This window comes from Delphinapterus leucas, chromosome X (assembly GCF_059928025.1).
Source record: "Delphinapterus leucas isolate spDelLeu-1000000601 "Yukka" chromosome X, BTC_Dleu_Yukka2, whole genome shotgun sequence".
In the NCBI taxonomy this organism is placed as follows: domain Eukaryota; kingdom Metazoa; phylum Chordata; class Mammalia; order Artiodactyla; family Monodontidae; genus Delphinapterus; species Delphinapterus leucas.
The window spans coordinates 89,852,397-89,876,469 of record NC_143150.1 but is presented as its reverse complement, the minus strand read 5'-3'; the positions used below and the strand labels follow the sequence as shown (position 1 = coordinate 89,876,469).

The 24,073-nt window shown below is 49.7% G+C and overlaps 1 protein-coding gene and 1 non-coding gene across 3 annotated transcripts; one reads left to right on the top strand and one right to left on the bottom strand.

The window, feature by feature from the left end:
* On the bottom strand, positions 1-20,442 carry GRIPAP1 (GRIP1 associated protein 1). Of its 2 annotated transcripts, none has more exons than XM_022563738.2 (26): positions 20,374-20,442; positions 18,250-18,316; positions 18,047-18,108; positions 17,042-17,068; positions 16,046-16,153; positions 13,320-13,470; positions 12,303-12,487; positions 12,060-12,110; positions 11,324-11,355; positions 11,173-11,220; positions 10,934-11,033; positions 9,548-9,625; positions 9,244-9,336; positions 8,377-8,511; positions 7,876-7,971; positions 7,433-7,645; positions 7,188-7,301; positions 6,318-6,395; positions 6,138-6,233; positions 5,953-6,009; positions 5,747-5,846; positions 3,734-3,864; positions 2,481-2,603; positions 2,230-2,323; positions 1,244-1,398; positions 1-205 (listed from the first exon to the last, which is right to left on the bottom strand). In XM_022563738.2, the coding sequence occupies exons 1-26, from the start codon at positions 20,413-20,415 to the stop codon at positions 113-115; spliced, it is 2,529 nt and encodes an 842-aa protein (XP_022419446.1). In that variant the 5' UTR covers positions 20,416-20,442; the 3' UTR covers positions 1-112. The 2 variants fall into 2 exon arrangements, with proteins under 2 accessions (XP_022419446.1, XP_022419447.1); XM_022563739.3 differs by having other exon boundaries at positions 12,060-12,107.
* Positions 794-866, top strand: TRNAW-CCA (transfer RNA tryptophan (anticodon CCA)). Its single transcript has one exon. It is a non-coding gene; the product is annotated as a tRNA-Trp (tRNA).
* Positions 20,443-24,073: the final 3,631 nt, after the last annotated feature.

Genomic DNA, 24,073 nt, shown 5'->3' with positions numbered 1-24,073 from the left:
TAATGTCCAGTCTCCCAACCTATCTGATTTTGGCGCTGGCCCCCATTTTCCCACCACAGCCCAAGGGAATGGCGGGTGGGGAAGGGAGGGAGTGGGTGCAGCCTGCAGGTCTTTAGCTGGCTTCTCCCGGCTCTAGGTCTGGGTCGGGGGACCCCACGCACTCCTTGCTGAGCCGCACAATTTCCTGGGACAGAACTTCCATGTCCTAAGAAACAAATGAGCCATCAGGAGTCAGAGAAGGTGGCAGGCGATGGCACCCTCATCAAGCCTGGGTGTCATCCTTCTCATCCCATCAATGCCCAGCTATGTCTAGCCTGAGACAGGAAGGTATTTGGAGCAGCTCCCAGAGCTCCCAGCAGTGGGCTGGGCTCGGAAAAGGTGTGTGTGGTGTGTGTGAGGGGGTGAGGAGTGCCTGGAGCTAGGGATATGGACATGGGAGTGGATCATCTGCTCTGTGTGGTGAGGCTGGAGGACATGACCCCTACCCCTGCCACCTTCTTGTCTCTAAATGGTGAGCTTGCTTCTTAGAGGTAGGGGCCGGACTTGCATCCTTTCTGACTTCCCCCAGAGATGGGGAAATACTTGGGTGGCAGGATGGGTGAGTGGACACGTGGGTGGATGCATGGGAGATCCATGGTAGGCAAATAGGTGGAAAAATGAACTGTTCAGAGGACAGACGGAGGACAACAGGTAAGCAAGCAGGTCGCTGGGTGGGTGGGTAAAAGGTAAGACAAGGGGTGACTGATGAGTAGGTAAGAGAGAGTGATGCATCAGGAAATGGGTGCAGGGGACTTCCCTGGTGGTCCAGTGGTTAAGACTCCACGCTCCCAATGCATGGGGCCCGGGTTCGATCCCCGGTCAGGGAACTAGATCCCGCATGCTGCAACTAAAGATCCCATGTGCCGCAAAGACCCGGTGCAGCCAAATATTTAAAAAAAAAAAAAAAAGGAGATGGGTGCAAAGGCATGGGCAGATGATCAGACGGGTAGCAGGGCAGATGGACAAATAGTAGGTGGGTTGATGGGAGAGTGGCTGAATGTGTGTATGAATGGATGAGTGGGAGGGTGCAAGGACAGAGAGAAGAGTGAAAGACTAAACTGATAGTGAGTAGGCTGACTGGAGGATGGGAAGATGAGGGGGAAGGAGTGCTTGGTGAATGGGGTGTGTGGAGAGGGGACTGACAGATGACCCAGGGGCTATGTGGCTGGAGAGACAAAGGGGTAGACTGGTAGGCCACACTTGCCTTGTGCAAGTGCATATTCTTGGTGAGCTGTTCCTCCAGCATGTTCTGTAACTTCTTGTTCATCTCCCGAAGGTTCTCGTCGCCTGGCTTCACTAGGTCTCTCAGGACGCTGCCCAGCCCACTACGGTCTGTGTGGCCTGCTGCCACAGACACATCTGCAAGGGCCCAGGCTGAGAATCACCCCCTCGGTCGAGCCGAAGGAGAGACAGAGACAGAGCAGGAAAGAGGGAAACAGAGAGTGGGGGAGAAAAATGGGGGGAGAAGCCATCTAATGGAGGAAGCAGAGGCTTTGCCATGTGAGACCTGGCTTCACTTACTAGCTGTGAGGCCCTGAGAAATGGGGTTAGGAACTAACTCATGGAGCTGGAAAAACACATATCTGTATGCAAAGCACAGAGCACACAGTCAGCTCTCAGCAAGCGTCAACTGGTATTATTCTGATTAATGAGGAAAAAACAGGGAGAGGAGAAGATCTGAAAGAAGGGAACAAAAGAAATAAAAATGGGGGATGGAGGAAGGAAGAGGAGAAAGGAGGAAAGGGGAGGAAGAGCGGAGAGAAGGACCCTAAAAGGGATATGCATCCAGAGAATGAAAATTTCCAGAGGTGGAACCATTTAGACAGGCAGTAGGAACAGTGAGACAAGATGAAGGGGGGATGGGGCAGAAAGAAGAGAAGGGAGAGAAAGCAGAGGAAGAGACCCAGGGAGGAGAAAGGACAATGGGAATGACGGAGAGACACTAGAGAAAGGAGAGTGGAGAGACGACAGAGACTCAGACAGGAGGGAGGAGCCGAGACAAGAGATGGAATACAGAGCAAGACACACAGGTCCTGGCCTGCCTGGCTCTTCCCTCTAGCACCTGTGGTCTCGGCAGTAACTTTGGTGAGTTCCGTAAGGAGAGGAGAGAAGCCGCAGCTCTGGACACTGGGGAAGGAGGGGGTAGGTGAGGGGCTGGACGAAGGGTGAGGGCTGGGGAGGGGCACTGACCAATCCGGCTGTCCATGACATAGGTCTCGATGATGGCGCTCTTCCGGCAGAGGTCCTCTGCCATGGACGCACTGCTCACCTCCAGGTGCTTCACCTGCAGGGTGGCCCAGCCCACCTCAGGCCCTCAACTGTGCATGTTCACCCATGAGGAGGGGCCTGGCCAGATATTGCCCCACCCCCACCCCCCACTCCTGCCACCCCGGCCTCCTCCCCAAGGGCAGGCCAAGAGGGGACGAGCAGTCAGACAGCACCTTCTCCTCCAGCATCCACTTCTCCTGCTGCGTCTCTGCCAGGCGCTGAAAGAGCTCAGCCACTTCCTCATCTGACAGCTCTGCTGGCCGCGGGGGCTGGGCCTGTGGGCTGCTGGATAAGGACTGCGGGGAAGAAGGCAGAGAGGCCAGCCCAGGCTCAGTGCAGACACCCCAGATAGGATCAGGGGCTGAGAAGGAGAACCAAGCCGGGGTGGGCTTTGCAACTGGGGCTGCAGACAAACTGCAGACAAGCCTCGGCACCCTCAGAGACTCTGGATCCCCCTTTGCCTTTTAAAGGGGGAGACAGGAACCACCACACCATAGCCTTATTGAGACCATGAAGAGAGAGCCTATAACAAATGAGCTCTCACTTCCAGTTGACAGGAAAACTAGGGGAGAGAGAAATGAGCTGAATGATACCACTAGGAAGCCAGCAGGAAAATCCCAAAGGTGGGACGTTTTCTTCAGGTCAACTGGGCTGGTCTCTTCTACAGGTTGATGTCACGAAAAAAATGGATCACACTAGATTCAAGAGACTTAAGGCACATAAAGCAACCAGATGCAGCAAATGTGCTCTGAAATTGAATGCTGGTTTCCATAAAACCAGCAATAAAGCACATTTTGGGACCAACTAGAGAAATCTGACTAAGGTCAAAGTATTCAAAAAGATGAAAATTTACCAAATTGGGAGGGTAGAGATCAACAGGTTACTTGTAATCTTATTTAGGTTTAAAAAAAAGAGAGAGAGAGGTCTAGAACGGTATGAACTAAGGATTTATAGTGGTGATCTCTGTATGGTGAAGATGTGATTTCTTTGGATTTTTAAAAAAAATCTTTGCTTGTGTTTTTTAAACTTTTCTACAATGTATACATACTACTTACAGAATGATAAAAAGGTTATTTCCAAATAAAAGTGTCTAGCAAGGAAGCTGACACAAACAATAATAATAAATGAAAATTATGAGTTGGAAAAAAGGATCTCCCACATGGATAATGCACCTACTATGAGCCACATATTTTATAGCACGCAGGAAAGGTGGAGTTAGCCCAAAGATGATGAAACAGAGGGTCAGAGAGAATAATTTGTCCATCCCCCATTTAGCAATCTGAATCCAAGTTGGTGAGCTTGAGGAAAAGTTGACAAGAAAATGTGTGTGCTGGGCCCAGAGTAGAAGATGGCTGCAGGGGAGGGAAAAAGGAGGGCCCAGAATTTGGGTAGAAGCTGGGGCTGTAGGTTCTTCCCCGCCCCTTACCCTGGCTGGAACAGTCGAGCTCTCCTTCTCCCGCAAGATCTCGCGGTAGCTGAAGGAGGAGATGCTACTGCTGTCCCCAGTCTGGGTCCGACTTGGTGAATTCATCTCTGATAGAACCAGCTCCTCGAGCCCTGGGCAGAGAGGGAAGAGAAATCTGAGCCCCAATCCCCCAGGGTCCCAGGGCACCGACTGGCAAGAAGAGGCAGAAATAGATTTGACAGAGGTGGAGAGAGGCAAAGAGACACTCAGGCATGGGTAACAGTGGAAGCCGACAGTAGGGTAGGGAAAGGCAGAAACCGAAAAAGGAGCTGCCTCTCTAGGCAAACACACACCAGAAGTGAAACAAAGGTGAAGATGGGGAGAAAGATGGTGATGTGGACACACATGGGCATAAAGTGGTGAATGCACTCAGAGTCAGGGTAAAGACAGCTGAAGAGGGCAGAGGGGCACCCCTATGTGCAGAGAGAAGACCCCAGAGAGACAGCAAGCCAGAGCTGATGATAGAGGCAAACAGAGACCCTGGCTAAGGACACTAGTCAGAGCAGAGACAGAGAGAGAAAAGATGGCGGCAGACTCGTAGCCATGCACCTAAATCTGAATTTCACCTAATGGACGGATAGAATGTATGGCACACAATTTGAATCTGTTTGTTGATCTGTACACCAATCTGTAACAGAACAGAAATAAAAGTCCTCCCTTATAAAGAGAGGTAACTTCAGGAGACTGAGTGCCTCAGCGAGACATTGATTTGGTAAGAGATACACCCGTTTTTGCCATGTCACTTGAAACACAGCCACTAAGCTTGTGTCTCTGTTCTTGCAGCTGCTTCTGGGTGTCAGGGAGGGGGGCTGACACCACAAGCCAAGGATCTCCAGCAAGAGCAGGATGGCTGTGGAGGGACAGGGAGCACATTTTCTCTCGTTTGTGATATGGGAGATGCACCAGAGCCATCACTGCATCTTATTTATTTAAACATATTTAAAGGCCATTTCTTTCTAAAAAAAAGTCCAAGGCAACTCAAATTTTTCTGTTGTGTCTTCTGCCTTAAGTGGCAAAAATAACATGGATTTTAGCTGCATAATGATCACACGGTAGTTTTGCTGCCTGATTGTAAGTCTGTCTCCCTAGCTCAACAGGGAGCTCCTAGGGGACTGAGACTTGGGCGGGCCTCCTACCAGGGACCCTGGATGTGAGCGAGAGGGCTCAGTCCATATTTATAGAATGAGAGAATGGATACAAGAGACTTAGAGACTCTGGGTGAGGTGTGGGAGTATATGATGGTTAGTGGGGAGATAAACAGAGACACAGACGAGAGAGAAGAGAGACAGAGATAAAGGAACAGGGAGAAGAAAAAGGCAGGAGGAGAAAAGGAGAGAACTAGAAAGAGAAAGCCAGGAGAGAAAGGCAGATACACAGATGACACAAGGAGGCAGAGAGAGACAGAAACAGAGAAGAGACACAGCAAAAAGGAGAGAGAGACACACAGAGAGATAACGCAGAGAGAGATAGAGGAAGGAGGGACTTCCCTGGCGGCGCAGTGGTTAAGAATCCGCCTGCCAATGCAGGGGACACGGGTTCGAGCCCTGGTCCTGGAAGATCCCACAGGCCGCGGGGCAACTAAGCCCATGCACCACAACTACTGAGCCCACGTGCCAAAACTACTGAAGCCTGCGTGCCTAGAGCCCGTGCTCCGCTACAAGAGAAGCCACTGCAATGAGAAGCCCGTGGACCGCAACAAAGAGTAGCCGCCGCTCACCACAACTAGAGAAAGCCCACGTGCAGCAACGAAGACCCAACGCAGCCAAAAATAAATAAATAAATAAATATATTAAAAAGAAAGAAACAAACAAAGGTGGGACAGACGCAGAGAAAGGGTAAAAGACAGACAAAGTGCAAGAGGGACAGAAGACACAGGAGAGCCCTGCAGAGTGAAGTATAGGAAGCAGCCCCAGCCTTCAGACCCAAGCTCTGCCTCCCTACACTTCAGCCTCCCCTGCCATCCGGGCCCCTCACCTGAGCGGCTCTTGCTATTGGTGAGGATGTCCTGCAACCGCTCCTGCAGTTTATCCGCCCGTTTCCGCTCCAGGTGCAGCTGCCGTTTGAGGTCCTTGAGCTGTGGGGAACGGGGGAAAGATAGGGGCTGAGGCCCGGTGGGCCCACAGGTGGGGGTGGCCGCAGGGCAGGAGTGGGCCATGCTTGGACACCTTTCCCCATCGTACCGCAGCACTGCCCTTCTTCTCCAGGATTCGCTGCCCATCCACCGTGTCCTTCACCTCCTGTGGGATAGAGAAAGCACAGCTGGTGGGTGCCAGAATGGCTGCATGCAGTGTGCTCCCTCCCTGCCCCATTACTGCATGCTGAGGCCCAGGGTGTGTTGAGGGACCCGGAGGGACCAGTGGGTGACCTGCTTCAGGCTGCTGATGGTCTTCAGGTGGCAGTCCCGCTCCTCCTGGGCCTGTTGGAGCTGATCCCGCACACCCTGAAGCTCCTCTTCCTTGCTCTGCAAAGCAGAGGGTAGCTCAGGCCGCAGCTTGGGAAACCTCAGTCCTCCCACCAGAGAGGAATGCCATCATGCAATGGGCACCTTCAGCTCGCTGGTGTGCTGCTCCCGACACTGCTTGAGGGCTTCCTCTTGTTCCTGCTGCTGCTGCTGCAGAGATTCCTACAAGACAAGTCCCAGGTCTGGCCACGGCCCCCCCCAGAGGACGTCACACCCCCCAGAGGACATCACACCCAGTGAGCGGTGTGAGGGATTGCAGCAGGGCCCCTGCGTATGCAGAGAAGAAACAGAGTGTCACGTTGAGGGCTGCGCCATTCACATCGAAGCCCAACATCTGCATTTACATCTTACTTTACTTAATAAAACATAACGTAGCGCTTACTGCACACCAGGAATGTTGTAGGGATTTTATATATATTAACTCAGTTTATATAACCCTCCCATAACACCTAGACAGCCGGTATTATTGTTATCCCTTTTTTTACGGATGTTGAAAACGGGCCACAGAGAAGTAAATAACTTGCCCAAGGCAAGTTATTTACTTGCCTTGTCTGGGCTAGAAAGCAGCCCAGACAGGATTCAAACCCAGGCAAACAACTGGCTCGAGCATGTGTGCTCTTCACTGCTACGTGACACTGCCTCTTATGTATTACCATGAGTTTTCCAGAAAATGGTAGTAAAAGTTCTGGTTGCATCAAAATTAGAATTATTATAATAATCTTCCGACAGAAGTACAATTTCAGAAGGAAGAGGTGCCTTTTCAAATTTGCACATCTGACATTCTGCCCTACTGATTGATGGCCATGGCCTGATCCCCTCCAGAGGGCTGCTGTTGAGCCAGGGGGCACTGTGGGGATGCCCAAGTCCAGAGCCTCAGAAAGTTCCAGGGCCTGACCACTTCCAGTCCCCTGCTTTGACATGCATACCCCCCAACCAGCCTCTGCACCAACTCACCTCAGCCTCCTTCAAGCGCCGTTCAAACCAGCCCTTGGCTCCATCCATGGAGTGTACCTGAGCTTGAAGTTCTTCCACTGTCTGCTGGAGAGTCTCCAGCTCCCGCGTTCGGGCCTGCAAGAGGGCAGAGCAGCAAGGGCCAGGTGGAGGAGCGGGCGCCTCACTCACGCCATCCCCTGGCCCATCAGCGAGGCTACGCTCCCCAGGTTTTCGACGCAGAGAGGCAGTATCATCTGCCCACCCACCTTCTCCTCGCGGATCTGCCCGCGCAGCTCCTCCTCCTGCCGCTTCTTGTCTTCATGTAGCTCACGGAGCTCACGCTCGTAGCGGGCGCGCACCCCCAGCACCTCCTTCTCGTGCCGTAGTCGGACTGCTCCCAGCTCCTCCTTGTGCTGGGACTTCTCCTGCAGCGTCTCCATGGCTAGCTCATCCAGCATGGCCTTCCGCTTCTCAGCACTCTGGCACCCAGGAGAGGGGGGCAGGAGGAGGTCAGTCAACCTCCTCCCCCAACACCAAACAAGGCCCAAGGAACAAGCCGAAGTCCACCTCCTCCCCATCCCGACTGAACGGCTAAGTCACTCACCCGTCCTCATGGAACTGGTCACTTTCTGTGCCCTCCCATTCCCGTGGGCTTGCCCACATCACCTGTCCCCCTGCAGACTGGGCCTCCCCCTGTGGTGTTGCCCACCTTACGAGCCTCCTGTAGTTCCTGGGTCAATTGCTCCTTCTCCTGCCCGAGTTCCTGAAGTTGTTCCAGCAGCCGACTATTGGCTCGCAATGACTCCTAATGTGGGGACAAAAAGGGTGAGTTTGATAAACAGCCCCCAGGAGGTGCTGCTCACCCAGGACATTTCTGGTAGAACATCTCCCTTAACCCTGGTAAAGTGGGTGATGTTCTGTTTCTAGATGAGAAACATGGCAGAGGCTGCTAGCTGCTCCCCAGCATTCATTCTCCCGCTATTATTCCGGTTTCTATTGTGGAATCAGAATGGCTATCCTAACTAACTGAAGAGGCTCAGTCTCAAGTGAAATGACTTGGTCTAGGACACACAGGTGCTAATAAGTTCGGGAGTCACACTGGAACCCAGGTCCACCTGACTCCATGGTCTTCCCACAGCACCTCATGGGAAACTCCACTGAGCCAGGACTAGGGAACTAGGAGGAGACAGGTCAAAGCCAGAGGCGTCACCTGGAGCTGGGAGTTGAGGTCATCTTTCTGTCCCATGAGGTCCTCATACTCAGTCTGCCGCTGCTGCAACTCAGCTGTCAGCCCAGCAGTCTGTTCCCGGAGCATATTCAGTTCTTGGGTCTTTGCTGTTTGGATCTGGAGAGAGTGGTGGTGATGGAAAGTGCAGTGAAAGGGGCCCCAGGGGCCAGTCACGGGGTGTTCCAGGGAGACAGGGAGAGAGGTGAAAGGAGAGCCAGGAGTAGAGAGAGAGTATTTCAAAGAGAGAAGCAGTGAGAAAAAGAGATCAACAGGGGATTGGTAAGTGTGGTATATTCATACAATGAAATAGTACACAGAGAAAGTAGAACAGATCAGTGCTACATATGGATAAACCTCACAGATATAACGCTTCAGGAAAGAAGCCAGACATAGATTGGGTGTCTGATTCCATTTACATGAAGTTGAAAAGCAAGCAAAACTAATCTATGTTGCTAAAGGTCAGAGGAGTGGTTACTTCTGGGGAAGTATTGATTGAGAAGGGGTAGAAGGGACCTTCTGGAGTGCTGAAAATGCTCTGTATCTTCTTCTGGGTGGTGGCTACATGGAGACAGATAAATATACAGACAGGGATAATTCACTGAGTGTACACTTAAGATCAGTACACTTCTTGCAGTTTACTGGAGAGAAACTAGAATGCAAAAAAAGCAGGGATGGATGACCAGAGAGAAGAGGGGTGGAAGCCAACAGAAAGGAGAAGCTGAGAATGAAACAGAAACAGAGGCAGGAGAACAGCACGAGGTCCAGACTACGTTGCCCCAGTGTGGATCAAAAGCAGAGGGAGACGGGGAGCTGGGGAGGGATCGGCGCAGGCTCCCACGTGTCCTGTACCTGCTCCAGGGCAGCCAGGCTAGTCCTCAAGGCATTGTTCTCAGCCAAAAGTCCTTCCACTTGTTCCTGCGCATCCGCACTCTGGATGGACACCTGGCCCCACCCCCACAACGAGTGAGAGTGGGTCCAGAACAGGAGGACAGGACCTACCCGCAGCCAAGAAAGAAAGGACACACATACACACACCCACGAGAACGACGACCAGGGGAAGCAGGACCCTGGGGCCTTGCCTGCCTGTACAATACCCACTGAGGCTGCCCCCACCCTCACCCCCACCTCCCTGAGCCCGCTCAGTACAATGTACCTGATCTTGTAGGGCTCGCAGAGCTGCCGCATGCTCCAGGAGCTCCCCCTGCCGCTGATCTCTCAGCTCTGCCAAGCTCTGTGGGGACCACGTCAGGGGAGACCATTCCAGACCTCAGCCTCCCCTGGGGTACATATGACCACACAGACTCCCTCTCTGACCACCTGGCAGCATGCTGCCTAAGTACTTGAGGGCCTTGGACTACCCAGCCATCAGAGATCTCAGGCTCACCCAGACTCTTGGTCATTATCCCCAGGGGCCTCACACACCCCTGTATCCCAGTTCTAAGCACCTCAGAAACCACCTAGGCTCCTGGGGAGTTCAAATTCACTCAGCCCCCATCCATAAGATGGTCTCACACTCGGCCAGATTCCAGCTCAGAGGCCCCAGGATTCTCAGACACACTCAACCCCCAGGGACTACAGCTTCACCCAGATTCCTGACCCCAACCCTCAGGGGTTTTAGACACAGGCAACCCCCATGTCTCTAGTTTCCAAGAGTCTCAGACCCACCCAAACTCACCACCCCAGATCCTATAGATTTCAAACTGATACAAGTGTGTAGTTTCCAGCTCCTGGTGAGGTCTCAGACTGATACCACACCTGCCACTCCTGTCCCCAGTCTCTGGGGATCTTCACACCCAGCTTTACCCAGACTTCTGTCCCCAGCTCCTAGGGGCTTTAGTTAGACCCACAAGCCATCATAGCCCCCAATCCAAGGGACCTGAGACTCACTCACTCTAAGGGGAAGGCTGGAGGCTTTAAAGTCACCCAGCCGCCAACCCTTAGGAGCCTCAGACCTACCTAGACTTTTGCTCCAGTCGCTCGATGTCTCAGACTCACCAGTTTTTTATTCACAGCCCCCAGGGACCACCAACTCACATGATCCAACTTCCTAGGTGTCTTAAGACCCAAACCAGCCCCCAAGCTCTGAGGGTCTCAAATGCACTCAGACTCCAGGCCCAACTGTCTTACCCTTGAAAGTCTTATATCCACCCAGCCCCCATAGGTCTCAAAGTTACCCAACCTCCAGGGAGTTCAGACTCACTCCAAACTCCTGGTCCCAATCCAGTGACCACAGATTTCTCCAGATTCCTGTCTCTAATCCCCTGGAGTTTCAGATTCATCCAAACCTGTGGCACATAGGCCCCTAGTCCTCAGCCCCGCTGAGATCTTTAATTCATGCAGATTCCTACCCCAACTCCTAGGGCTCTCGGGGATCCCTAGTTCCCATTTTCCTAGCTCCTAGGGGGCCCAGAACCCATCCAGTCCCTATATTTCCAACACAGGAAATATCAGACTCCCCAGCTAGCCTCCGTAGACCTCAGAGCTCCCCGGACTCCCAGCCCTGTCCCTATCCCAGTGATCTCAGAACCCAACCCCTTACCTGATTGGCAGCCTCAAGTTCCTGCTGCAGCTTCTGAGTTCGAGCCAACTGGGCTTTGAGATCAGCTTCCTTCCGCTGTTGTAACTCCTCAATCTTGTTCCTGGGGGTGATTGGTGGGAGGGAGGGGCACATTGACCACAGACTGAGGCCCAGTCTCCCAGCTCTGCCCCTGTGATCTTCGGTTAATCCTGCTGGGCACTGCCCCATTGTCCACCAATATCCCCAACCCTGGTAGTTACCGGCTGTCATTGAATAGCGTCTCCTTTTCTGTCTGCAGACGGCAAAAACTGGGCACAAAAAGACAGACATATATGGGTCCATTCCACAAGTCAATCCCCTCCTTAGTCCCCGCAAACCCCTTCCCCCCAGCTCTGGAAGAAAGAAATTTACCTTTCTTGTTTCTTTTTCAGTTTCTCGGCAAGCTGGAGTGGGGGAGGAGAGTACAGACAAGTGATAAGAATGAGAATAATATTAATAAAGACAAAAATTTACTTCATGTTTACAGACACTTCCTACTAAGTCCTTTAGAGAAACTGGAATTTACTTTTGTTACCTCATGGAATCCTCAAAACAGTCCTGAGAAGTGAGCACCACTGGCTTTACAAATGGGAAACTGAGTCTCAGAAGGGTTAAATAATTTGGTTGCACAGCTGGTCGGCAGCAAAAACATGACCTCTACCCAGCTCCTCAGGCTCCAAAGCCCAACATTTATGCCTCCGACCTATCGACCGATGGCCATGTCATAGAATAGCTAGGCTGGGAGGCCTGGAAAACAGCCTCATGATTGGCTGCCTCACCACTGGGTCTCAAGTTCCTAAGATAAGAGCCAGCAGTCTATAAATGCTTGGATGGATGGACGGATGGATGGATGGATAGATGAATGAAAAAGCAGAGATCGGAGGACCCAGAAGGATGGGATGGGGCCTGCCACGCACAAGACATAGAAGGACCACATTAGCCCATTTCATATTGAAAACAAATCTGAGACATAAATGTGAGTCTCTCCATTTTACAGATGACAAAACTGAGGCTTTGAAGAGATACTCTGCCCCTCTACCCTACCAGGGGAAGCATGGCAGGTGGGGAGTGGGTGGGGCAAAGTCCAGGGAAAGCTCGGCAGCCCCACCTTAGCAAGTTCTTCCTGCAGCCTGGATGTTTCAGCCTGCTTCAAGGTCTGCTGGGAAGGATGAGGGAGGGAGTTGTTATCAGCAAGCGGGGAGGTAAGGCCTGTGCCTTTCCCTGCCCTCCTGCCTTCCTAATCCATCAGCCCACAAGATGGTGATGTCACAGATATCTCCGTGGGACCACAGGCAGAGCTAGGGCATCTGCCTGCCTCCTGGCACCCCAGCCCCAACAGACCCAGATTCACCTCCAAGCCTTGCAGTTGCTCCCAGAGCAGTCTCTTTTCCTCCTTCTCCATTTCCCATTTCAGCTCCACTTCTGCCAATGGCATGGGGGCTAGGACAGGGGAAGCTGGGCCCCCCACGGGATCCCCTTGATCCTCACTGGCAGCTGGGGACCTCCCAGCCTCTTTCCCGTAGCGCTCCTGCAGGGCTGGTGGGTAGAACAGAGACATATGATGGATGAGGTTGTCTCAGAAGACCCCTGACACACCTCAAATAGAAAGAGAACTGGCCTTCAACCCCTTAGGTAGCAGAAACCCTGCCTCAGTGGCCATAAGCCTACAAAACAAAGGTTCGCCCCCACCTCTCACAAATCTTTTAAGCCCCACCAACCGCGGAAATCCTGTCTACCATCAAATCAGCCCAAGATAATTTCCCAAGCCCCACCCCCATCCCCAAGCCCCACCCACAGCCCTCCAAGGTGATGCCCACCATCCTCCATTTACAGCTGAATCCTCCTATAACCTCTAATCCCCAGCCACATTCTACGAAGTCTCCTTCCTGATCACCAAACTACCACCCACCACCCCACAAGCCCAGCTGCTCTCCACAAGTCCACACATCAGGACACTCACTCCCACACTTTATCAAACTTTCTTTCAGCTTTCATCCCAGACCCCACTGACACCTTGGGCTCAGAATCTTCCTAACACTCCTTCATTCACTTTCTCCATTTAGCAAACACCTCCTTTCTGATGTTCAATCTGCTTATCAGTAACATTTGCTAGGTACCAGGTGCTGAACTAAGCTCAGAAATATATCACCTCTTATCTCTACTACAATTTTCCAGGTGGTAGACATCACTACATGCACTTCGTAGATGAAAAAGCTTTGGCTCAGAGAGGTGAAATGGCTTGTCCAAAATCATACACTGGTTCATGGCAGGGCCAAGCCTGATTCTGAAGCCTTTTTCTTCCCCCAGGGAAGACAACACCTTACTCAAGCCCCAAGGTCCCCACATCCCCAGGAGGGTCTCCATGCACCTGCCACGTTCTTCTGCAAGGCTGTGTTCTCTGCCTGCAGTCTCAGCAGCTCCCCATCCACAAGGCTCCCGGCTTGGGTAGCCCCTGCCCTGGCAGCCCCATCCTTCAGTTGCTGGTTCTCCCGCTCCAGCTGTTCCATCTGGCTACAGAGCTGAGCAGGGGACAAGTGAGGTAGCAGAAGAGCGAAGAATCAGAACAACATTTGCTGAAATATACATAGCATTTGGCCCATGTACTTTACAATTCATTTAATTCCATAACGCCCCTGTGATGTAGAGGCTCTCATTACTCATTATCCCCACTTCACAGATAAGGACACTGAGGCACAGATGTTAAACAACCTCAAACTCAAACACCTGTTAAGTGACAGAGACATGGAAGATGGAGAATACTGAGAACAATTTTCTGCTTGCCCGCTTTCAACCTCACAGTTGCAATCCAAGACCTCAGGCTCCTCTGGAAGTTGCTGGTCCAAGATGTCAGCATCATGGATAGCCCCACTGCCAGCTTTCTTCTGTGGAGGGGTCTGCGTCTGGGAGCCGAGGCACCACAGACAGCTTTCAGAGCATTTCCAGGGTTAGCACTGCCCATGGCTCCCTCTCGTTAGCCCTTGGAGAGCCCGTAGAGAGGAGTACAACGCAAATAAAACTAAGCCAGCCCCCTGCTCAACTCCTGAAGAAAACACAGTTTACACAGCAGACCTGACAAGATCCTTTGTCCCCATTTTCAGATTAGAAGACTGAGGCCCACAGAGAATTTTTATTTTATGGCCTGGGATATTTTCTACCCAGAACACCATTCCTTTCATCCAGTTCTTCACATGACTGACTTTTTTGCATCCTTCAGTGCTCTGCTCAAATGTTACCTTTCAAGTAGTATCCCCCAACACAGAAATTCCAATACTCTCTGTTTGCTTCTTGCTTACCTAGCATGAATTGCAATTAAATTTACCTAACATGTTCTTAGTTTTTTAAATTTCTGAAAATGTTTGGATCATAAATTGTGATTCACAATTAAATTTTATTTCGTAACGTAGGTCATAAGCATAGATTCGGAAGCCAGACTGCTTGGATATGAATTTCTACTCTGCCATTTCACCTTGGCACAAATTACTTCATCTCTAGGGGGCTCAGTTTTCCCCATCTGTCGAATAGGGATAGTAATGATATCTCATCGGTTTGCTGTGAGAATTAAATAAGTGAATAATGTAAAGCACATCAAACAGGACCTGGCACACAGTAAACACTATGTAACTGTCAGCTATCAGTGCTATTATTATTATTTGTTTACTATGTTATCATCTTTTTCCCCATCCCACCCCCAGAATATAAGCTACCCAAGAGGGAGGACTATTTTGTACTGCTCACAACTATTTCCAGAACACAGAGCACATAGTGCGGGCTCAATAACTATTTGTTGAAGGAACAATTGAGCTGAAATATCTTGGCAAATAAGTGGTGGAGGCGGGCCTGGAACTCAGGTCTCCCTGTGAGCATTTCTAGCTTCCAGGAGGAGGAGGGGTAGTGCGAAGGAGGTTCTATACCTGGCTCAGTGCCTAGCCCAGGGCAGGTGCTGAGAAACACAAGCTGGGTTTATAGAGGAATAACTGCCCCTGCCTCGCCCAGCAAGAACCATGATACCACTGAGGCCAGAGGCAGGAAGCAGTGAGAAGTGAGGCGAAGAGGTCAGCTGTTATGTGAGCACCAGGGGTTCTGAAATTTCGGGGATGAGGACCCACTGGGAGGTGTTGTCTAAAGAAGCAATGTGGTAAGACCTGCGGGTCAGGACAACCGTTATGGCTTGGTCTGGTAAAAGAAGCTAGAAGTGAGGAGACCAGCGAGGACACTGTGGGAATAGAGGTGGTAAGGGCTGAGGCAGGGCAAGGTCACAGGATGGATATAAAACTTTTAAATAGTCAAGAAATATTTTAGAGGGAAAATGAATTAATAAAAGGATACTATCAGTAGCTAACACCTACATAGCTGATACTATGTGCAAGGCTCTGTTCTAAGTGGTTTATAGACATTAACCCATTCAATCCTCACAAGAGCCCTGCCAGGCAGGTACTGTCATTATCATCTTTTCCATTTTAAATATTTGGGAACCAAGAAACAGGAAGCTTAAGTGACTTGCTCAAGGTTACAGTTAGTAAAAGGCAGAGCCAAGAGTTTAATCTAGGCCTCTGGCTCTTAACTACTACTTACTAAATTGCCTCTGGTATTGTACCTACACAAAGGTTGTGTTTTTGGTTTGTTTTCTTTTTTAAGGTTTTGAGCCCTACATTCTCAGGTAGAGCCTTGGAAATACCTTTTTTGTTGCTGTGAGACTTTTTCCCTTACAACACATGAAAAACTTAGAAAAGGGAAGCAGCTCGAACATCTTTCCATCCCATACTAAGCATAAGAATTTTACCTAAGACCTCCCAACAACCTGGGGCTCCATAGCATCAGCCCCAAAATATACACAAGGAGACTTGAAGCTCAAAGGAAAGGAGTGACTTGGTCAGGAACCAGCTGACCTCATGGCTTGCAGCCTTCTAATCCCAGCACAGTGGGTGGTCCCATCTGTCAAATCACTGCCCCCCAGCAGAGATCAAGGCCCTGTTTCAGCACCATGGACAGTGACACAGGGCCAGGCTCTGTCCAACCACCCTCAGCTGCCCTCCGGCTTCAGCCCAGGTGGCCCCTACCCCTTGGACCCCCCTCAACTATCCAGGGCACCAGCACCTTGCTGAACTCGGCCATAAGCGTGCTGTTCTGCAAACGGAAGTCCTCCTCCTGGCTGTGCAGCTTTGCCTGCAGCATCTCATTTTCACTCAGCAGCCCCTCGACTTCCTGCAGTGGCAGATGTGGGCCAGGTCTCCAACAGGGGTAGAAAGGATGGGGCAGTAGGGCAAAGAAACAGAGAGAGGGAGAAAATGACATTGGGGGAGAACATAGGGTACAGAGAATGAGATGGGTGAAATCAGGAGATACAGGGGGAAAGACAGACATAGGAGGGATAAAAGAGGAGATAAGGAGGGAGGAGAGACATGAGGTAGAGAGAAGGGAAGATGTGGAAGGAGAAAGGGATGAGGGGAGACAGTGGGAGGAAAGAGGGGGTATATAGAAATAGGGAAGAAAGGAAGCAGAGAAAGATGGGGAAAGGGGGTTAGATAGGGAAGGAGAGAGGGATGGGATGGGGGAGAGAGAAAAAAAGAAAAGGTAGGACGGCAGAGAGATAGGAACAGAGAGATCAACAGAGGGAGAACAGAGAGAAGGGGTCAGGGAAAGAAATGAATCAGGAAGAGAAAAAGGAACAGGAGAGAGAGGAACGGGGAGAGAGGAAAAGGGGAGGGAGAAACAAGGAGTCAAGAGAGAGGAAGAAAGGGAAAGAAGAAAAGAGAGAAACGATGGCAGAGATAGGAACAGGTGGGGGAAAGAAAAAGAGAAGGTTGGGGAGAGAAACAAGAATCCGAGAGGAACAGAAAGACAGAGACAAAGAGAGACTCAGAGAGGAGGACACAGAGAAAGAAAGGGAGAAGGAAAGACATACAGAGAGAGGTGCAGAGTGAGAGACAAAACAGAACAAAGATAGACACAAAAACACATGGCAGGGAGGTAGTCACAGATGCAAGCACACACACAGAGAAAGAAAGGCCAGTACCAGGAGATCCCAGCATACAGAAATATCCCCTCTAAGACAGTCTCCCAGACACATTTACCCGCCAGGGGTCCCCTTACCTGAGCTTTCTTGCTCTTGCTCAGTGCCTAAAGGTGAGGGAGGTGAGAAGAGAGATAAGGTGACCAGAGATGGACTCCCTCACTAGGGTATGGAGATACTGTGGCAAGTGTCAAGGGGGGACAATGATAACAGGGGGTGAGGGATGGGGGTGTCTTTAACCACAATTTGTAGCCCACAGGAATGATGGAGTGAGTGGGTGAATGAGGAGCACCCTGCTTACATCCTTTCCTCTAAGCTCTTGAGGCTTTTCATGGGTCTTAGTATTTAACCCTCCATAGGCTGGATCTCCGGACTCAGAAATTATGGCTTCACTGTTCCATCTGTCCAAACACATCTATGTGGATCCCTCCCATGCACCGTGGAAACTGCTGTTCCCCTGCTGGGCAGCTGAGGGCATTGCCAGGTTGGGAAATCAGTACCCTACCAAAGAGAAGCCTAGCTTTTTGACTGCCAGACTTTCTGCATTCTGTGTTCCTTCATCTAACAAATATATAGGGAGAACATACTGCATATGACATTGTACTATGCATGGGGACAGAGCAGTGAAGAAAGAGACAAAGAAGGGCCTTGAATGCCTTGAGGGGCCATGATAGGTTATATGCTATCTCATCTTCAAAGGATTTGAGAGGTAGGTTTAGTCTCACTTTACCAACAGGACCAGGACAGGGGTGGGGAATAGGAGCACAAGGCAGGAGTATGAGTGGGGGACAGGAGGCAGGTTCAAGGCAGGTTTACTGATAGATTTGATTATTTAGTTAGAAATCAGTGAATGAGAATGAGTAATTGAAATTAAAAATGAATTAAGAGTAAATGAAAATTAATTAATAAATTAAGCAGACCTAGATAAAATTACCAAACAAAGGAGACTTCCATGAGAAATTTTTGAATGACTAGTGACAGCATGTAACATTAGGTCTGGTTCACTGTAGGTGCTCACTGGACAGATGAATGAGTCAGATGGCTACAGGGAACACATGGGTGGGTGAGTAGGTGGAAGGAGGTACCTTCTGAGCTTTGTTGAACTCCTTATCCAGGTAGGCGACCTTCTGTCGAAGACTGGTAAGTTCTGGTGTGGGGAAAGCAGGAAGTCTCAGCCTCAGTCAGCGGTAAGGAGCTGAAAGGTCCTCCTGCCAGGCCTCTGAGATTTTTTCCCCTTGGCCTCTGTCCTCCAAAGCCACCCCCATCTAATGAGACCCTCTTGGCTCACCAACACCATTCTTGCGTAGTTCATCTGAAAGCTGGTAGTTGTTTGTCCGGAGTTCTAGGAGCTGAGCCTTAGGGGGAAGCAGGGAAGGAAATGACTTGGCAGAAATGTGCCCCCTACCCTCATGAGGAGAGAACCAATCCCCTGAGCCCTACAGACCCTGCTGCCCTCCATGCGCCTCTTTAGTCACTCCTAAGACCCGTGCCTGCTTCATCCCAAATGAGTCCAGCCACTCAGCCTGTCCCACCTTCTCCAGTTCTACTTAAACACAGTCAGCCTCACCTGTCTCCCTGCTGCCTCCATCTCTCCCCTTCCAATCCAACTGTGCCCTCAGGCCATGACAGAGTGCTGACCCATTCAGTCTCTTGCTCATGTGTGTTCCATGCCCAAAGGATAAAGTCTGCCTCTTCATCTGGACTGGCCTCGTCACACGCTAAACACTGTTCTGTCTTCTGTCAGAGGTGTTCTCTATCCTCTTGGCCAGAGTAGGGGGCAGGGGATTGCCTTCCTCCCTCTTTCCCAAGGGAAGAGAGCCTGGTATTATGACCAATTTCACTGAGTAAAAGGGGGTTTCCCAGGGTCCCCACCCCCAAGGCTCTCAAAATATGTCCAGACCCCTTTCAAGAATTGAGGGAAAGTGAAGTATGGGCCATTCCAAACAGCATATCCCTACCTACCAGCCCTGTAGGTGCTGAGGCCAATTCTTCCCAGACCACCATCCCTTACCCCACCAGGACCTTTCCCTCTCTCCCATGGCACCAGCCTCCATCCCTGGGTGGTCTGCTAAAGGTGAGAGGGCTTGGCCTCTACAGAATCTTTCCTGCCCCTGTCCTCTCCCAGACCCAGTGATCTGTCTCCCCCAGTCCTGATCCAGTTGGAACACCCCTGGCACCCACTTACAGTGTCTATCCATCAGAGCCCAATGGTTTTCCCTTCACTCATGACCAATAGAATCAATCTTCCTCATTCAAGGATCCTCTATACCCCTCAAGATCTCCCCAGTCATAATCCAATGGGATGACGCTATACCCTTCAGGGTTTTTCCCCCACAAGGCCTTGGGTGGGCCAGTTGGATTACTCTTACTCACATGGAATACTTTGCACAAGTTACAGGGGCCTTCCCCTTTTTTGGTCCAATTATCTCAGTCTTCCACCCTCAGGGTCCCTCACATAGCGACAACTGGTTTCCTTCATTCAAGAATGAATGGATTACCTGCTCTCACTCGGAGTTCCTCCTGTCCTCCCACAGGACCCTACGCAGGGTTTCCCCCTTTCAGAGTCTCCACACAAAATCCAATGGTCTTCCCCAGTAACGAATTCTCTCAACAAGGGCCCACTCTGGCCTTTCATCCATCTCAGAGTCCCCCCAAAAAGAATCAAGTGGTCACAGTACTCAGTCAGGGTACCTCTCCACAGACCGGTGATTTCCCCTCCACGCAGTCCAAGGTATCACTCTTTCACCTCCTCTGGTCCTCTCTCCAACAAGGATTAATCGTATTACCCATTCAGGGCCTTCTTCACCCCATATCTAATGGGATCACCCGTAATAATCCAATGGTACTGCCCTCTCTTGGGATCCGCTACCACCCCTCGCACAGGAGCTCCACCTCCCAGGAACAATGACATGTGGGGTCTTTCCCCAGTCCCCTGACATAGTGGTATCTCCCACAAAAACGTCCACCTCCCACCGATAATGGTATTGCCCTCTCCAGGGCTCCCCCCACCACGAAGCAAACAGCCCAACACCCGCTTCCTTCTTCTCCAGGCAAAATGGTTTCCCCCTCTCAGGATCTCCTTCCCTCAAAGCCCAGCATTACCGTCGCCCACCCAAGGTGTCCCCCGCATGGGCCCAAAGGTCTCGTCCCCTCCAAGTCTGAGTAAGGTGTCGCCCACGCTAGGACTCTCTCTTCCGCCCACAAGGCTAACAGAATCCATCCCCTCAGAACCCAATTGTATCTCGGAATCCAGTAGTCTCACCACTCGGAGCCTCAGTTTCCCTTCTCCAGACCAACCCCTTAGGCTCAAGGTCCATCCCAACCAACCCCTGCACAAAGCCGGTGGGACGATCTTTCTCTTCCCCGCCCTCCCGTCGCCTAGCCCGGTGGTCTTTTCCCCGGCGAGCGGCACCTGCATCCGTTGAAACTCCTCCTCAGACAGAGCTTGCGCCATGTTCCTCCCCCCCACCCCCCCAAGAGCTTTCTGCGCAGACGCAGTTTGTCCCTCCTGTCAGTAGTATTAAGGTCGGACCAAACCACTGGGCAGGAATAGAGGGGGGAGGAGTCTACTCCGGAAGTTCAGCATTTTGGAAAACAAGAGAAGGAAACTGACAGGTTAGGTGAATTGCAATGTAATATTTTACCAGAATCAAGGTCATTTGTTCTGGCTTTTGAGCTCTCATGGACTACTCATTGTGATGCGACACTATGGCATCCCTGTGTCATGGGTGGACTCGTCGCTAGGGATGCGTTTGCCGACCGAAAATCACGCTTCTGTGGTACTCCTTTAAGGAGAATGGTTGGCTTTACCGTAGAAAAGAAAGCGGAAGCTTTCGCACGTCTTGTTCCCGCCCTCCTCCGGGTGACCCCAAAAGGGAATTCCGCCTTTGGTGAAACCGTTGGCGTTTTTTTTGTTTGTTTTGTTTTGTTGTTAAAGATTTGACGCTGATTTTCTTAACATGAGCTGTTGTTAGATAAAGGGCCTAGCCACCAATAAATTTAAAATACCTGTGAGGAAAGAATGGCAGTGACTCAAACGGGAAAGCTGCATTTAAAAAACAAAAATAGGATGACGAAACACCGGGAACATTCAAATAAGTATTAAAATGCATTATAAGCCTCTCTTGTGCTTACTGGCCACCTCTGCAAACCCTGCCACCCAAACAGTAGTTTTTATGTGGGAAAGAAAAAAATTAGAAAGCATGTTTAGCAGCAACATATCTCTACTAGGATACACCCTATTTTCTTTATTTTTTGGCGGGGAGTGGGGGGGGGAGAAACTTAATTTTGATGCCATTTTAAACGTACAGAAAAACAAGAATGGTACAAGGAAATTCCCTGTACCCTTTTGCCAGATTCATCAATTTTTCACATTTTGCCACCTTTGCTTTATCATTATCTCTCTCTCTGTCTCTAAATATAAAAATTTTGAACCATTGGCTTCAGCATCCATCGATTATTTTCTAACACCAACATTCCTTTGATACTTGTTAGTTACTCTTCTACTGTAAGGAAGAGCTTTCTCTTCTTCCCCATTTATGTGTTTATATCTGTACAGACTCGTGTTCTTATTTTATTCAATACATTATAATCAATCACTATCATTATTTCCTTTGACGCTCAAATTGTCCCAGATTTGGCCAGTGAGAGCTCCTTCAAGTTGACTTTTGTGTCCCTTTGACATGACCCCATCATTTTTTTTTATAATGGGACGATTAAAGATGATTCCTGCAAAGCACCCAGCCATGTGTTCAGCACAGAGGAGGGCTCAGGAACGATAATAACAAGAGCTGGCGCTTACTGTGCTGAACCCTTTGTCTGAAGTATCACCTTTTAACCCTTATAACCACCTCAACAGGTAGGTGCTGTCAGAGGCTCAGAGAGGCTGAGTAACTTTATTTATTTATTTATTTATTTATTTATTTAGGGCTGTGTAGGGTCTTCGTTTCTGTGCGAGGGCTTTCTCTAGTTGTGGCAAGCGGGGGGCCACTCTTCATCGCGGTACGCGTGCCTCTCACTATCGCGGCCTCTCTTGTTGCGGAGCACAGGCTCCAGACGCGCAGGCTCAGTAGTTGTGGCTCACAGGGCTAGTTGCTCCGCGTCATGTGGGATCTTCCCAGACCAGGGCTCGAACCCGTGTCGCCTGCATTAGCAGGCAGATTCTCAACCACTGCGCCACCAGGGAAGCCCCCCCATCATTTTTTTTTTAATGCACTTCCTTTCTGGCATTACAAGATGCTCCAGACTCAACATTATTCCTTTTCAGCCCCAGTTGAGAAAGTATTCATTGCTACTAGGGTGTAATTGTTTCTAGGCCCTCTCAGTGTACAGAGCTAGAAAATACATGTATATAGTCTAATCCATGTAAACACACATCTATATTTATATATTTTGCTATAGGTATATATACTTTAAAAACATAAGTACACTACTAATACCTTCCATTTCAACACAACAACACAAGATTCATTCTAGTTTCCTCACTTTTCATATTTGTAAGTCCCTTCTCCAACAGAAAGAAACCTAGCTCCCAATATCCACAATAAATTTACTTATTTGTGTAACCATATAATACACATTAACTCCAGAATTGCTAACCCACAAGACTGTGAAAAACAAACCTACCAACTACAGGTCAATACTTTTTTACAGCTTCTTTTGTCTTCAGGTTCCTGGTGGTCTGTAGTCAAAATACTGTGTTTAACAAGCCTATTGTAGCTTCAATATTTGATGCAGTTCCTTTTTGTTTTTAATCTGATGGTAGTCAAAATACTGTGTTCAAAAATTACTTGGGGAACTTCCCTGGTGTCGCAGTGGTTAAGAATCCGCCTGCCAATGCAGGGGACATGGGTTCGACCCCTGCTCTGGGAAGATCCCACATGCCACGGAGCAACTAAGCCCGTGCGCCACAACTACTGAGCCTGAGCTCTAGACACTGAGAGCCACAACTACTGAGCCTGAGCTCTAGACCCCGAGAGCCACAACTACTGAGCCTGAGTGCCACAACTACTGAAGCCTGCGTGCCTAGAGCCCATGCTCCGCAACAAGAGAAGCCACTGCAATGAGAAGCCCGCGCACCGCAACGAAGAGTAGCCCCCGCTCGCCGCAACTAGAGAAAGCCTGTGCGCAGCAATGAAGACCCAACGCAGCCAAAAATAAATAAATAAAATTAATTAATTAATTAAATTTAAAAAATTACTTGGCTTAGTTCTCCCTCTTCCCACCACCCCCCATGAGGCTGCACGATTCATTTGAAATATTGTTAGGTTCCTTTGTTTTCGTTTGAATTCCATTTTGCCCTCCCCTCCATCCCCTTGTTGAGGTAACTAATCTATTTAATTTCTGGTTTATCTTTTCTGTTTCTTTTCGCACAAATGAACACATATGAAGGGGAGCAGAAATGCCACACCAAAACATGCCGCTTTGATTTGCATTTCTCTAATAATTAGCTATATTGAGCATCTTTTCATGTACCTGTTGGCCATCTGTATGTCTTCTTTGAAGAAATGTCTACAAAATGTTCCACTTTGGCGTGTGGCTTATTTTAAGCTGAAAACAATCAAGACCCAGCACACTCAAGAAAAACGTTTACCTCTCTTTTAACTGCTTAGAAGAATTTAGATAGGGGTCTGGCCCAGAAAAAGAGCTATATCAGAGATAACTTTTTATCTGAAAGACTTACCCACATGGCAGGGCAAACATTTGACTACCAAACATCTGCTCTTCTCATCATCCTGTGAATTGCCCTCCTCCCATTTGAAACCCCTTTGAAGCCCCTATTCCATTCATTAGCTCAGGATGGCATATAAGCTTCAATTGCCTAACTACCTTTGGGTCTCATATTTTTATGGGTATCCTGTACATACGAAATTAGTTTTTCTCCTCTTAATCTGTCTTATGTCAATTTAATTATTAAACCAGCAAAGAACCTAGAAGGGTAGAAGGAAAATTTTTTCTGCCCTGACACATACATGTATATTATCTTATTTATCCTACATTAAGGGTAGCATCCTATAACTATTCTTTTACACTTTGCATTTTTCATTTGATAATATCTTCTTTCTCCCTCTCTCGGTCTCAGGTACATAGTACCCCATTTTGTAGATGTATCA